Source organism: Desmodus rotundus, chromosome 12, assembly GCF_022682495.2.
Source record: "Desmodus rotundus isolate HL8 chromosome 12, HLdesRot8A.1, whole genome shotgun sequence".
NCBI lineage: Eukaryota > Metazoa > Chordata > Mammalia > Chiroptera > Phyllostomidae > Desmodus > Desmodus rotundus.
The window spans coordinates 69,847,464-69,862,461 of NC_071398.1; the positions used below are offsets into that span (position 1 = coordinate 69,847,464).

General features: G+C 45.9%; 1 protein-coding gene across 1 annotated transcript; it reads right to left on the reverse strand.

Annotated features, from left to right (window-relative positions):
* Positions 1-1,476: 1,476 nt before the first annotated feature.
* LORICRIN (loricrin cornified envelope precursor protein) lies at positions 1,477-4,289 on the reverse strand. Its single transcript, XM_053916105.1, has 2 exons — positions 4,176-4,289; positions 1,477-2,968 (listed from the first exon to the last, which is right to left on the reverse strand). Exon 2 carries the CDS (start codon positions 2,943-2,945, stop codon positions 1,713-1,715), a length of 1,233 nt encoding a protein of 410 aa, XP_053772080.1. The 5' UTR covers positions 2,946-2,968; positions 4,176-4,289; the 3' UTR covers positions 1,477-1,712.
* Between the last annotated feature and the right edge of the window lie 10,709 nt (positions 4,290-14,998).

Consider the following 14,998-nt stretch of genomic DNA (forward strand, 5'->3'; position numbering starts at 1 on the left):
TGATAACACTGCAGCTGTTAGGTATGTGTGTGAGATGTTATCTCCTTACCACTGGGAACAGGTGTTAAGTCTAATATTCCCATTCATTTTTTTCTATGATGTTTGGCTAAAGTAGGATGGATATTGTCCAAAGAGGTCTCCTCTTTCCTGATCCTTGGGTAAAGAAAGCAGATTTTCTTAGGACTATTTCTTGTCTACACCTGTTGGCATTTCTTGGTTGCAGACTCTTTGGTGGCAGGTGCCAAATGTGGGATATATAGAGGTTTAAAGAAAATCTAGGGAACTTATCATTGTGTCAATTCTCAAGTTCTGAAGACTCTACCTACTTTGCCATTATTCTTTCCTCCTTTATGACTCATATTCTTATATTTGTTTTATATATTAAGTCTAGATATTTTAGTTAGTTAGCAGAAATAATAGGGAAAAATACGTCTACTACATCTACTAAAAGTTCTCATTTCATTAAAACACACACACACACACAAAATTATGCAGTGGTTGGGCTATTGGATCTTTAAAGCTCACACCTGTTTTGATCTTCATAAGTTACTGTTGGAAAATGAAGGTGGTAGTGACTATAAATAGAAGAGCTTGGGAAAGATAATTTGTCCTTCTGTGTCAATTTTTTCTATCCAAGTGTGATTGGGTAGAAAGAATGCTTTTTTTTCTTCTTTTTATAATTTAGCAGGTATTTTACGTTGAGTAAATCCTTACATTGGCATTTACTTAGGGCAAATAGAATCAGGATATGAAATAGGGCCTAGAAAGTTCCCGACCTGGCTGATGTTCTACATCTCTTTTGATGTTTCATATCATGTGGTGGAGTAACTAACTTCTCTCTTGTTAAGTGGAAAACTTCTTGTGTCTCCCCATGCTCTCTCTGGTGATACTGGTGTTTAACACCTTATACACTTATCTTTCTAGGTTGGGTGAAGTTCCTTCAAGAGTGCAGGAAACAGCTCCTCTACCTCTTGTTCCTACAGGTGCCTAGTAAAAGCCTTACACACTGTAGAGGCTCATAGATACCTGACACAATTATTCCTCCTGCCAGCCTGGGTAGCATAAACTTGGTGCCCCTAAGGTAGAGCCACCTTGTTTTCAGACTTTTCAGAGTAGGCTAGGAACTATGAGACGGCATCAGACCAGGGCAGCCCTGTCTTTAAAAACCATAGAGCTTGGCGAGAAGACCCACGGTGGCTACTCAATGCAGTGGAACTGTTTACTGAAATCTTTTTCCAGGATCTTCGTGTTTTGGGAGCCCTATGCGACCTTAAGGCCAAAATCGGAGTTCACATCTTTGGTTACCAGCCATTCTTCCCACCCCTGGTGACTCCCATCTATCCACCTATCCTCCCCCTGTCAATAGAATAAATATATTTGTTGGATGAATGTACCTATCGGTGAGTGAATGGAGAAAAAGAGAGAAAAAGAATGGAATGAAGTTGGAAGTTACAAAGACTGCTGGGCACCCAGAAATTCTCATGTTTTGCAAATTTATTGGCTGAGGAGGCATCGGGGTTGGGAGGTAGTTGTACAGAAACTAAGGCGGAAAAACTGCAGAACAAAACGCAGCATGAATGCTCAATGATTTCTTCCAGATGGGTTAAAACACGAATTTGGAAACTTCAAGACAGTATCATGAGAGCACTAAGCCCATCGGCGCCCACAGAAAACAGCTCGAGCTCCGTTGCCTCCGTTGCGTCCAGAGGGCCTTATTTGCATGGCCATGTAGGCGCCTGCTTCTGCTGGGTCTGGTGGCAGACCGGGACGCCCCCTGAGGAGCCGCCGCCGCCGCCCCCTGAGGAGCCGCCTCCGCAACCCGAACTGCCTCCGCCGCCGCCGCCGCCCCCCGAATAGCCTCCAGAGAAGCAGCCACCGTCGCCGCCGCCCCCTGAAGAGCCGCCTCCGCAACCCGAACCGCCGCCCACGAAGCAGCCACCGTCGCCGCCGCCGCTGCCTCCAGACGACCCCCCTCCACAGCTCTGCTGGGGCGCGCACGAGGTCTGGGTGGTCTGCTGGGAAGAACAAACCGAGCCGCCGCCGCCGCCACCGCCAGAGTAACCGCCACCCCCACAGCCGGAGCCGCCGCCGCCGCCGCCAGAGTAACCGCCGCCCCCACAGCCGGAGCCGCCGCCGGAGCCACCGCTAGAGACGCCTCCGCAGCTCTGGTACGAGACCTGCTGGCCGGAGCCGCCGCCGCCGCCGCCGGAGAAGCTCCCGCCACAGCCGGAGCCGCCGCCGCCGCCGCCGCCGGAGAAGCTCCCACCACAGCCGGAGCCGCCGCCGCCGCCGGAGAAGCTCCCACCACAGCCGGAGCCGCCGCCGCCGCCAACGGACTTGACGATTCCACCGGAGCCACCTCCGCAGCCTCCGGAGCCGCCGCCGCCGCCAGAGAAGCTCCCGCCACAGCCGGAGCCGCCGCCGCCGCCGCCGCCCCCGGAGAAGCTCCCGCCACAGCCGGAGCCGCCGCCGCCGCCGCCGCCAACGGACTTGACGATTCCACCGGAACCACCTCCGCAGCCTCCGGAGCCGCCGCCGCCGCCGCCGGAGAAGCTCCCGCCACAACCGGAGCCGCCGCCGCCACCGGAGAAGCTCCCGCCACAGCCGGAGCCACCGCCGCCGCCGCCAACGGACTTGACGATTCCACCGGAACCACCTCCGCAGCCCCCGGAGCCGCCGCCGCCGCCGCCGCCGGAGAAGCTCCCGCCACAGCCGGAGCCGCCGCCGCCGCCAACGGACTTGACGATTCCACCGGAACCACCTCCGCAGCCCCCGGAGCCGCCGCCGCCGCCGCCGGAGAAGCTTCCGCCACAGCCCGAGCCGCCGCCGGAACTACTGCCGCCGCAGTCGCCACCGCAGCCGCCGCTACTGCCGCCACCGGAGCCGCCGCTACTGCCGCAGTACACCGGGGGCTGAGGGGTGGGCTGCTTTCTCTGGTGAGACATCTTGGAGGAGGAGGAAGGGAGCTCTGGAAGGAGAGCAGAGAGCGCATCACTGGACCAGTGGCAGGAGGATTCAGGGGAGGAGGCCGCTGTAGCCGTGACAACCCATCATCCCAAGTAGCACTGCCGGGCCAGGCTTCAAGCTGTCTCCCGGTTCAAATCTCAGAGAGCTTTCAGCTGGCATTCTTAGGATTGGTGCTTTTAGAAAAGAAGTACGTCTGCTCTCTGCATAGTCTAGTTAGTGGTGCCCATTTCTTTCTCTGTCTCTCTCCCAGCCCTGCCTTTGGTCTCTTGTGTGATTTTGGAGCTCTCACCCGTTTCTTCACTTCCTAAAGGAGAAGTTAGAGCACTTCATCTCTAAGATCTCTTCAAATCCTAACAGTGATTTCCTGAGTACAAGTAGAAGATTATCACAAACCTTTACCTGGGGGCTGGGGTGGGGATTTAACCCATGCCCCGCGAAGACAAGGTTTGTCAAAAGGTCAGAGGGCTCTGACCTGCATATTCTCTGCACAAACTGTTAGTTCAAGCAAGCTCTTGGTCTATCCCGCTCAGCTTGGCCATGATCCAGGGTCAGTTATTAGAAAAGGCAGGCTCCCCTGTGGTCCTGTCTGGACCCCATTGGTCTTTTTGATGACCATCTCTCACTAGATGGCATTAACTATCACCCTTACTACTTGTTAAGTTCAAGCTTGATCGAGGGGACCATGACTAATAGGAAATTGTGTCCCGTCTTATTTTCCTCTCAGAACATCTTCCTCTGTAAAGCAGGATTCTTGGGGTTACTAACATCTCCCCCATCTGCAGCATTCTCTGACTCATTCTCCCTACTATTCTGTGAGAATAGGCTCAGCCTCTCCTGACAAGTTCATGAGGTCCAGCCCAGTCACAGGCCTTGTGGGACAGTGTCTTTAGAGTGCCCCCCACCCCCTGCCCTGTGCCCAGCACCAGGTCTGCCCCTACAGGGGGGTACCAGAGAGATAGGAGATAGTTTTGCTTTGCGAAGGTTACATTCTGGCCAGAAGACCAAACACCATCTGCACAACAGCAGCTCAGCCCCACTTTCTTTCCTGCTAGAATCCCCTCTAAACATGAATGCAGTTGGGAAGGCAGAGGCCCAGCTGCTCTCAAAGCAGAGAGATACCTTGCCTCTCTGCCCCCGGCTCCACCTAGCCTATGCAGGCCTGGACCAGACCAGCTGAAAAGACCAGGGTCAGTAGAACCCACACTTACCGGAAGGAAGGGTGATTGAGGAGAGGGAGGCGCTGGCTGTGTGAAGAGCACTGGAGCTTCTGAGTCTTTATATCTTCGTTGTGACTCATCTATTGATCCGGGCCAGCCTCTTATTACGTGACCCATGTTGTTACCCCACATCTCTGTGATTGCAAGCATTCATGAAGATTTTGGCATTCTTGAGATGGGCAGCCTAGTGTGTGATTTGCGCATTCTCTGATGCAACAGCGTGGCAGGCTGGGCAGGGGAATGGCCAGCCAGAGTGGATGGCTGACATTGTTTTCAAAATCTCCAGCATGGGGTACATGCCATAACCAGAGGGCCATGCTTGAGGAATATGTCCCCGACTCTTGAGGTGGCCTAAGAGACTCACACTGAAGATTTCAGGTCTTGGTCCAAGGAGCGGAACCTTTCAAATCCTACAGTTGGGATTCTGATCCCATTGCTAGGAAACTCTTGTAATTTTAAAGAGAATTTGCCCCTGTTTTTTACAGTTTATCCCCCAGGGTCCTATGTGCTTTGGTGGGATGTTTCTGTCTTGTCCACTAGCTTGCCCCTAGCACCCAGTTTTGGGCTGTACACTATGGGTACTGCTGTAACTTATAGGACACTGGAGAGTACTTTGATTTGTTCCTGGAGACAGCAGGGGTCTGTGAAAAGTGATCATCAATACTGAGTTTTCTTGCAGAGGAACAAGCTTGAGATCAACCATGTGGTCCTTGCCACCACAGTCCTTTGGCTTTGGTGTTATATGGTCTTGTGTGGCAACAATGACCTCAGCCTAGTAGGCAGCCATGGCATGGAATGTACTTGAGGTTAGGTGTCTGAGTTTGGGTGCTCCCTTTGCTATTTGCCACCTGTGTCACTTTGGGCAAAGTCACAGCACCATAATAGTACCTGTACATTGGGAGACTCTCAGTATTTTTTGACTTGAATGAACAAGCTCATTTACCTTATCTATCAAATAGGAATAGGTCTGTTTATGGGCCTGTCAAGAGGGAATAGTTTTATGTAAAGTGTAGAAGGTGAAGCTGTTCTTTTTATTGTTTTCTCATATAATAGTACATTCTTATTTCTAACTTGGACTACCCTTGGACACCAAGGTCAGGAGGGAGTCCATGGATGACTTGAAGCAAGCTCTTATTTAGGAAAACATCTCAAAACTTTCTTGTTGACCCTGGGCTAGTAGCATCACCTCTGTGTTTGAAGAACAGCATGCTCCCCCTTCTTTCATCATTTGGACTCAATTGCTATTGTTTAAGATACAACATTTGAACTTTGTTCCACCCAGCTGTGTGTTGTAATGATAGCTCCAATGATAAATTGATGGTTAATTATGGTGGAGTTCTAATGATCCAAAAGATCCTGATTAGACTGTGACCTTTGGAAACTTGTGGCACTAGTTTTAGTTTGGACAGCATGAACCCAGGTGAGCACAGGTACTCCCTCCTTGGAGAATAGCCAGGAGGGAGATGGCATCTGTTGGGGAAGACAGGTTTCTCATTTTGAAGCTGAAGCACATGGAGATTTTGGAGGGAAACAGCTACCAACTAGATGATTGCCATGGGTACAAAAAAACCCACAGTTTTTTAGTTGGGTTGTACTGGAGAAGGGGAGCTCATGCAGACCATGTTTCAACACTGATCTGTGGGCCCATGTTAGCCCCATCTGTGTGTTCTTTAGTTCTTGGGAAAATGTAAGCAAAGGTATATCAGCGGTATGTTCTTAAGAAGGAAAATCTTTCATTCTGAAATCATGGACTTTCTACTTTTTTCTTGGTGTTAAAATTTCTTTTAAAAGTGATGGTGACAGGAAATTTTGTTTCTTTCATGTCCTTATCAAAATGAAAATTTGGCTATTATATATTGGTTACTATCTATATCTATCTATCTATCTATATTTTTTATTTTTTTTTAGGGCAACATTACTTTTCTGTGACATTGCAAAGTTTGGGCACCTCAAGTACAAGTGACCTCAAAGAGCTAATAGTTTTCAAATTGCCAATATTAATTTGGAGGGTGTATGCCTTAAGAAAGATACAGTGTTTTCTTTCTATCAGACTGAGGAGCCTAATGTTCTTTTTTTCTTTCATTAATCTAGCCAACACAAGTGTACTGGACACTGTGCTAAGCATTAAGGAAGAGGCCAAAGCTTTTCAAAGCTGTGCATGGATCTCCTTGGTAGATTTGGGGAAGGGAGTAACTCTTTGTCTGTTTCTGCCACCCTATATAGTGTTTCATTAGGAAAGCCTTTTAACTAGTACATCTACTTTGCTCACATGTAGAAGAGGCTGATGCAATATAGCCCTGAGAGCAGTGCCAGATCCTTGGGCTCTCAGCCTGAGTTAACCTTGCCTGAGGTGTGATTGTATGAACCTGGTTCCCCAATTTATTCCTGTAGACCAGCAGTAGTCCCAAAGGGATATCTATATGGACAGCCATTGATGATCTCAATCTAGCATATCAGTGAGGAAATGATGGAAGTTTGTAGAATTAGTACACTTAGGTATTTGGAGTTTTGTAAAACTTGGCATGCCAGACTTTTAAGATTTACAGCCTTTAGACATTTAACCCTGACTCTGTGCTTGCTGGCAGGTCTGGGATCTGCAGTCTGACAGATTAGGACATGGTTCCTGCCTGGACATATATCATTAGAGGGGACAGACTGTAAAGCAAATGTTTCACAGTGCCCAGGGTGGTGCGAATCATTAATAGGTGTTCTGTAAATCCTGGTGGAATTGGAAGGGATTCTTGAGACCCATTGACTAACAACAGCCATGGTATGAGGGAGGCATGGTCCCTGTGTCCAGGCAATCCCTAGTCTGAGGGGAGATTACAGCTCTTGAATTTGGAAACCCTCAATGTGATAGAAGCCTGCTCATCACAATCTTTGAGTACCTAAAGCTATAAATGAATCCTCATGACTGAGTGCTGACAACATTCCTGATTGAGGGAAACGGGCAACAGGTGACGAGTAAAGAATAAAGTGGACACAGGGTAGGGGATTGGGAGTGCTGGGAGGGCAGGAGTAGAGTTTGGAAGCCCTTAGAGTGGTTTGTTTGAAGGGGAACAGTTTTATCTAAGAGTCTGGGCCCAGAAGGTGTCTCAGAGCCTCGGCACCCTGTTGGCTGCATTTTTCTGACTCTCTCCAGCCTCCTGGGTAAGTAGTTTTTGAAGAGATGCTTGACTCTGGTTGCTAAGTGGGGAAAACAGCTTAGAGGTCTGGGAGAAGTCCAGCTCTGTAGAGGCTCACAACTCTGTGCTTTTCCAGGAAGCTTCCACCATGGTTCCATCTCTCTGGCCACTTTCCCTCTCCAAGGCTTTAAGGAACACTTGCACTAGCCTGGTAATGACACATCCATTAGCCTTGTCTCCTTCAAGTTACACATTTTTTTTTTTTTTTGATGGCAGTTACGTGTTTATTTACGTTCTCATTTTTTAATTGTTATTCTATTACAGTTGTCCCAATTTTTCTCCCTTTGCTCTCCTCTGCCCAGCCCACCCCCTGCTCCCAGTCAATCCCTACACCGTTGTCCATGTCCATAGGTCATTCATACATGTGCTTTGACTAGTTCCTTCCCCTTCTTTCCACTATTACCCTTCTCCCCTACCCCCTCTGGCCTCTGTCAGTCTGTTCCATGTTTCCATGTCTCTGGTTCTATTTTGCTGATTAGTTAATTTTGTTCATTAGATTGCCTTTATAAGTGAGAGCATGTGGTATTTATCTTTCACCAACTGGCTTATTTCACTTAGCATAATATTCTGTAGTTCCACCCATGCTGTTGCAGAAGATAAGAGTTCCTTCTTTAGGCTGCATAATATTCCATTGTGTAAATGTATCGCAGTTTTTTGATCCACTCATCTACGGATGGGCACTTAAGTTGTTTCCAGTACTTGGCTATTGTAAATAGCGCTGCTATGAACATAGGGGTTCATAAGTTATTTTGAATTGGTGTTTCAGGATTCTTAGGGTATATTCCCAGTAGTAGAATCACTGGATCAAAAGGCAGTTCCATTTTTAATTTTTTGAGGGAATTCAATACTGTTTTCCACAACCAGAAATGCACTGGGGTCCCTTTTCTCCACATCCTCACCAGCACTTGTTGTTTATTGACTTATTAATGGCAGCCATTCTGGCAGGTATGAGGTGATATCTCATTGTGGTTATAATTTGCATCTCTCTAATGGCAAGTGATGTTGAGCATCTTTTCATATGTCTATGGGCCATCTTTATGTCTTCTTTGGAGAAGTATCTATTCAGGTCCTTTGTCCATTTTTTAATTGGATTGTTTGTCTTCCTGGTGTTGAGTCATATGAGTTCTTTATATATTTTGGAGATTAAACCCTTGTCCAATGTATCATTGGCAAATATGTTCTCCCATACATTCAGTTCCCTCTTCATTTTGATGATAGTTTCTTTAGTCATGCAGAAACTTTTTAATTTGATGTGGTCCCATTTTATTTTTTCAAGTTATAACTGTCCTTGAGAGGATGGTTTTTATTAGTTCTTTACTATACATCCTAAGATTTATAGAATTTATGGCCTCCTTGGGCTTTATCAGAACACATTGACTCTTGAGACCCTTGCAGGTTCTATCACTCTTCTTTCCATGGAGGAGGAGCACAGTTGAGTGGTTCAAAGGTTCCCACATAGCTTGTGGAATAGCATGCAGGGTGAGTAGTGTCCTCATGACATGCTTGTCTGGTTCAGACGCTTCCCATGTAGACAGACTCTTGGTTTGTGGACCACTGTCACATGCATGTCTTGTTCTTCCCCACAACAGTCCTGTGTGCTCAGTGATATGTTATCCTCATTTCCCAAATGAGAAGTGGCTCATAGAGGCGAGTGGGATTGCTCAAATTCCCACAGCTGTTAAGTGGCAAAGCCTGGATTCAGACTTAGATCTTTTGATGCTAAACCTTGTGTTCTTTCTAAGTACTATGTAATACTTCTTTTTGGATCAGTATAGGCAGAAGGAAGGGATGACACTGCATTCAGGCTCAGGTTCATGCCCTCTAGGAGACAGGGAACAGGTGTTTCTCTTATGGATGCTCCCAGATCCTCAGGGACAATTCCATGCATTGGTAGACTGCAGGAGCTGGAAGGACACGTAGAAATCATTCAATTAAGCTCAACATTCGCAAAGATAGATGAACCCAAGGCCCAGAAAAGCTAAACCTCTTCCCAAGGCCAAGACGAACCCTGGATCTCTGCACCCCCCCGCCCCCCCAGCTCAGTACTCCTTCCCCTATAGATTCAGGGTGTGATTTCTGCTTTCTCCTGACAAGAGTTCCTCCACTATTGGCAGTGAGATCAAGGAATAGTTAAAAGTGACAGTAAAAGTGTTTATTGCTGAACCGATATGATGCTCAAAGAATCTGCTGAGCCTGGAATTAAATTGCTAATTTCACAAGGCCCTTTCACAAGTGGGTAGGTGCTGTGACCCTGAGGGCTCAGGGCCTACTTCCTGAGCTCATACACAAACCTTATGAGCAAGGAGTAGTGAGCAGCACTTGTGGGTCCCATTCCTACCCCTAGTCAGGCAGTGTCTCAGGAGGCCTCTCAGGACTTGTGTGCAGGGTGTTGGTTGGTGGCCCAAGAATGTTGGCTCTTTGATCAGCCTGTCCACTGAAATCCATGTTTTAATTGGATCCCAAGGCTAACAGCATCTTGAAATCAATGTGACAGAAGAAAAAGGACAACCATTTCAAATCCATAGCCCTTTAGGCTCTTTGGCTTAAAGCTTTAACTGAGATAACTGGTGCACTTCTCCTTTGCTGTGGTCATTGAAAAGCAAGATAGTGCTGTTTCCATTTTGGTTTCAAATCCATTTTTTCAAAAAGATTTAAGTGCCACTCTGGTGTAAGATGGTACCTCATTGTGGTTTTAATTTGCATCTCTCTGATGGCTAGTGATGCTGAGCATCTTTTCATATGTCTCTGGGCCCTCTGTATGTCTTCCTTGGAGAAGTGTCTGTTCAAGTCCTTTGCCCATTTTTTAATTTGGTTGTTTGTCTTCCTGGAGTGGAGTCGTGTTGAGTTCTTTATATATTTTGGAGATCAGGCCCTTAATCAACAAACAAATGTTGGAGAGGATGCGGAGAAAAGGGAACCCTAGTACATTGTTGGTGGGAATGCAGACTGGTGAGGCCACTGTGGAAAACAGTATGGAATTTCGTCAGAAAACTAAACATGGAACTGCCCTTTGACCCAGCAATTTTGCTGCTGGGATTATACCCTAAGAACCCTGAAACACCACTCCAAAAGAACCTATGCACCCCAATGTTCATAGCAGCACAATTTACAATAGCCAAGTACTGGAAGCAACCTAAGTGCCCATCAGCACATGAGTGGATCCAAAAACTATGGTACATTTACACAATGGAATTCTATGCAGCAGAGAGAAAGAAGGAGCTTATACCCTTTGCAATGGCATGGATGGAACTGGAGAGCATTATGCTAAGTGAAATAAGCCAGATGGTGAGGGACAGATACCATATAATCTCACCTTTAACGGGAACATAATCAAAAGAAGAAAAAAGCAAACAAAACATAACCAGAGACATTGAAATTAAGACCAATGTAACAATAGCCAGAGGGGAGTGGGGAGGGGAGAGTGGGGAGAGGGGTTTATAGGAGCTACTATAAAGGACACAAGGACAAAATCAAGGGGGAGGGTAGAGGTGGGGGAGGGAGGTGGGATTGGCTGGGGTGGGGTGGAGGGATGGGGAGAAAATGCAGACAATTGTAACTGACTAAAAATTAAAAAAAAAAATTCCGAAGAATAGAATATCATAAAGACAAAATTACCCTTAAAATAAAAAAGATGTAAGTGCTTTTAATGATGGAGATAATTATAACTTATTAAAGCCTGGAATTTCTTAATATGTAAAATGGGATACACAAAAGAAGCAAAACACCACTGAATTTCCTTACCAGTTCATTACCATCTATCTCTTAAATTTCACAAAAAATTTCACCTTTTTTTCCCTTTTCTCACATTTTCATCTTCTGTGCTCACATAAACACTCATCAAATGCTCTCTCTTTTGTCGTTCTTAATTCCTTTTCTTCCTTTCTCCCACTGTGCCCCTTTTGGAAAAAAAGAACATGAAACAACTGAAAGGTTTTCTTAGGCTCTGCCGAGGAAGAAATGCCAATCAGCCACAAAATTAGGCAGTACAGAGCTTTATTGGGGTTTGTGCACCCGGGCGAGGTTCTATGGTCCACAGAGCGGGCCGAGGAAGTTGCATCCAAGCAGGGAATTTTGCGGGTCTTTATGCTCCAAATTTTGGTTGGCTTTCTTCGTGCGGGCTAGAGATTGGTCTCTTTGAACCAGGTGGCAATCTATCATTGGTGGTTCTCTTCAGGCTCAGGTTGCCATGAGGATATCTGTCTTGGCAAAGCCTGCCATTTCGGTTCCCTGGTTTGACGTCAGCTGTCCTTTCTGGGTTGTAGTTTGGCTGCCATTTTGTCCTACCCTGCCCATCCTGACAACAACTACATTCAATTATTACACGCTTCCTATCAGGAATATCTTTTTCAAAATAGGAAGATACTAAAAATTAACCATAGCATTTGGTAGTGATATAGCAAAATGAAAATTAATAAAAACCAATTAAAAATTATTATACTGTTATCATCCCTTCAGTCTTGACCTTTTGGCAAGTCATAAGTAAATTTTGATACATAGGTGCTGCTTTCAGGAATTCCCTGGGGCTTCATTGGGTTGTGGGTGTGACTGCTCTCTTACCCACAGACTGTTAATAAGATTTACTACTGCACACCAGAATCTGGATCCACTTTCTGTCTTGACCCATAAACCTTGTTCTTTGGATTTGCTGGTTATCCTTAGTTTTTGCTCATTCTTCAAATTATACTCCTTATTTCAATAGCTGAACTTGTTGAAATTAGGTGGATGACTTGGGACAAACTTGACACTGCTTGAAAAGGTGGAAATGATCATGATTTGGTTGTAGGTCTCTAGTGACTTCATTTGGGTCCATCCATGTGCTCAGAAAATTTCAAGGTGAGGGCCTATGAAACCATTGTCCACATATGGAACAGGTTTTTAGGGCCTTCCCTCCCGACTTGGAGAACTATCCAGGCAAGATCAGATATCTCGGAATCTCCATATTCCTATCTAACTGAGGGCTGGGCCCTAGAGTGAGTATTTGATAAATATTTGTTGATTAGCCAAAGAGATGATGAGAATTTAGTCTTATCTCTCAGGACAAATGTAATCTGATTTAGTTTTCCATGGAGAGTAGCTTAAGTAAATTGTCCAAGGCAAACTGCTCTTCTCTTTCATCCCCTACCTTTTATTCAAGGTACCTAATTTCCCCATTGTCTTCTGCTTCCTATTTTTCAAAATATCCCTTAGATCACAGCTTCCAGAGATCTTGACCTTCTGTGGTCCAGTGATCAGCTTTCTGGCTGGTCACCAGGGCTGTGAGGTGTGCTAGTCTCTGGTATGTTCTCAGTTATAGGGATCAGAATTTTTTCTCTTCTGAGGTCTTGTGGTCTTTCAGAACCTGTGCTCTAAACCTGACCCAACCACTAATGACCTATGAGCTTAGGCAAGGCACTGTCCCCCAGAGCTCAGTTTCTTCACTTATGAAGTCAACCTGACTTTCCCCTCCAGGTTTCCTTTACGCTTCTCCTTCCATGGCTCCCCCCTGAACAAAGAGGAGGGAGAGATGAGGAAACTAGATGGGGTGACAAGAACCATGAGCTGCTGTGAAAAAACACAGAAACTTTCATACCTCCCTGAGTGCCAGCCTCGGACTCAAATCAAGGGCATTTGGGGAACTTCTTTTTCCAAGAGCGATTCCCAGCCAGAGCTGACTGTGGAGAAGGAGGAGGAAGGAGGGGTACAGCAGGAGAACCACTGAGGAAAGTTGGCCTGTGTTATGAGTAACCTTTGCTGAGTATCATTATCCAGGGTGTATATAATTGCACAGGATTAAGAAAGGCATGTGGGCAGGCTAGGTTGCTTTAGATTTTCCCATAATTAGTATATGTGACTTTGGATCCCAGAAAAGGATTAATTTGGCTCCTCAATGCTCCTTGGCAGTGATTCCCCTTTGGTGGTAGAACTGGCCCCCTAATCCTCTAGGAAGTCATTCTACTGTAAAAATGCAGAGAAAAAGTAGCCTCAGTACAAACTGAAAAACAAAGCAAAGAAAAAAATGCACCTATAATTGTAGTATCCAAATACAACTGATGTTCAACTTTTGATGACTATTATTATATTTCTCCTTTTCCTTTTTATTTCTACTTCCCTTGTATATAAATTCTCAGTTTTGGGTGCTGATTTTTCATGTCACATTGTTATTTCACACAGATTCCCATTCCCTTTATGGTCTCTGTAGTCATTCGTTTTAGTGGTTATGCTCTATTGCCCACTCCTATTGTTAGCACATACACCTTCCAATTGTTCTGTGACCTCTGTACCCTTGAGAACTCATTATTGAATTTCACTGGGTCTTGATTGTCTCCCTGGTAGACTTCTGGCAGGGACTTTATCTCCCTTCATGTGCACAGTGTGGCTGCATAGGTGGGGAGAAAGGTTTGTTGTGGGAGGAACCCCCGACCTTTACTTCTAGTCTTTCCTGATTCTCCTTGTGCAGAACCTAGTGACTCAGTTCTCCTAGACTGTCTAACACCACAGAATCATCATTTCCCCCCAAATGTTGTTTTCATCTCGTCTCCTTAAATGCCATCTTCTCTTCACAGTCTTCTGGACCAGGATTCCCTGGAAGGTGTGTGATTGGAAGCGACCCATTTTAGTGTATGTGAGAAGATATGGGGAAGGGGCAGAGGAGTTGACGATTTAGTGGGTGTTTGAAAAAGAAGTCTCTTAGGATGTTTGACTGCAGTGCTAGCCAAGAGCTAGCAGAGACAAGGGGATGCAGAGAAAAGAAGAAACTGGGAACTTCTTGGAAGAAGTGGCTTTGGTAAACAGTAAAAACTGTAGGTAGGTCTCTCCAGATTTGGATTTTGGCTTACATATTGTCATTATGTGTATACGTATGTGTGTGTGTGTGATATGTGTATGTATGTGTATATCTGTGGGTATATGTGTGTATGTGTGTGTACTGTATGTGTATGTCTTCTTTCCTCAGAAGCCCTGCCCTCCACAGACTTTAATATCTTCTCACACCCAATTCTTTCTCACAGAACCCATTCCCCCTTTCCTGGGAAAACGGGCAGGATTGCAGGCATTCCTCCTGGGTCCCAGGGTTGTTTGCTGATTCTCAATTGCCAGCCAGCCCTTGATGTCCACAGCAACTGAATTGTGTTTGGAACCAACCCACATCATTCTCCATGACCATGACAGTGGATTTGTCCTGATTATGTCATTTTTCTGTTAAAAATCTTTAGTGTCCCCACATTAGGATGAAACCCAGATTTCTTAGTCCAAAGGGCCTTATGTAGTTCAATTTCTGCCCACCTCTATTTTCCTATAGAAGCATTTTGCTCCAGATACCCTGCTACCCCACTGAACCAAGCTGCATTCAATGCCTTCATAGTTTTTCCTGTCCTTTTTCCTGTATCTTTGAATGTCCCCTTTCCTTCATTTGTCTAACTTCTATGTACCTTTCAATATTCTATCTAACATCACCCCTCTAAGAAACCTTCCCCAACACCTCAGTCTGACTGAGAGAGCACCTCATCTTCCAGCACAGTGATTCTGTCTCCCACTAGACTGAGGTCTCCTTGGAGGGGAGACATTGCTCATTCACTGTCTTGCAGCTAAGTGTCTAGCACAACGCCTGGCACAGCCCACCATGAGTGCTGATAGGATGGATGAATGATGAAT

Coding starts and splice junctions, on each gene's coding strand:
- LORICRIN (XM_053916105.1), bottom strand. CDS start 2,945: ATGTCTCACCAGAGAAAGCAGCCCACCCCTCAGCCCCCGGTGTACTGC.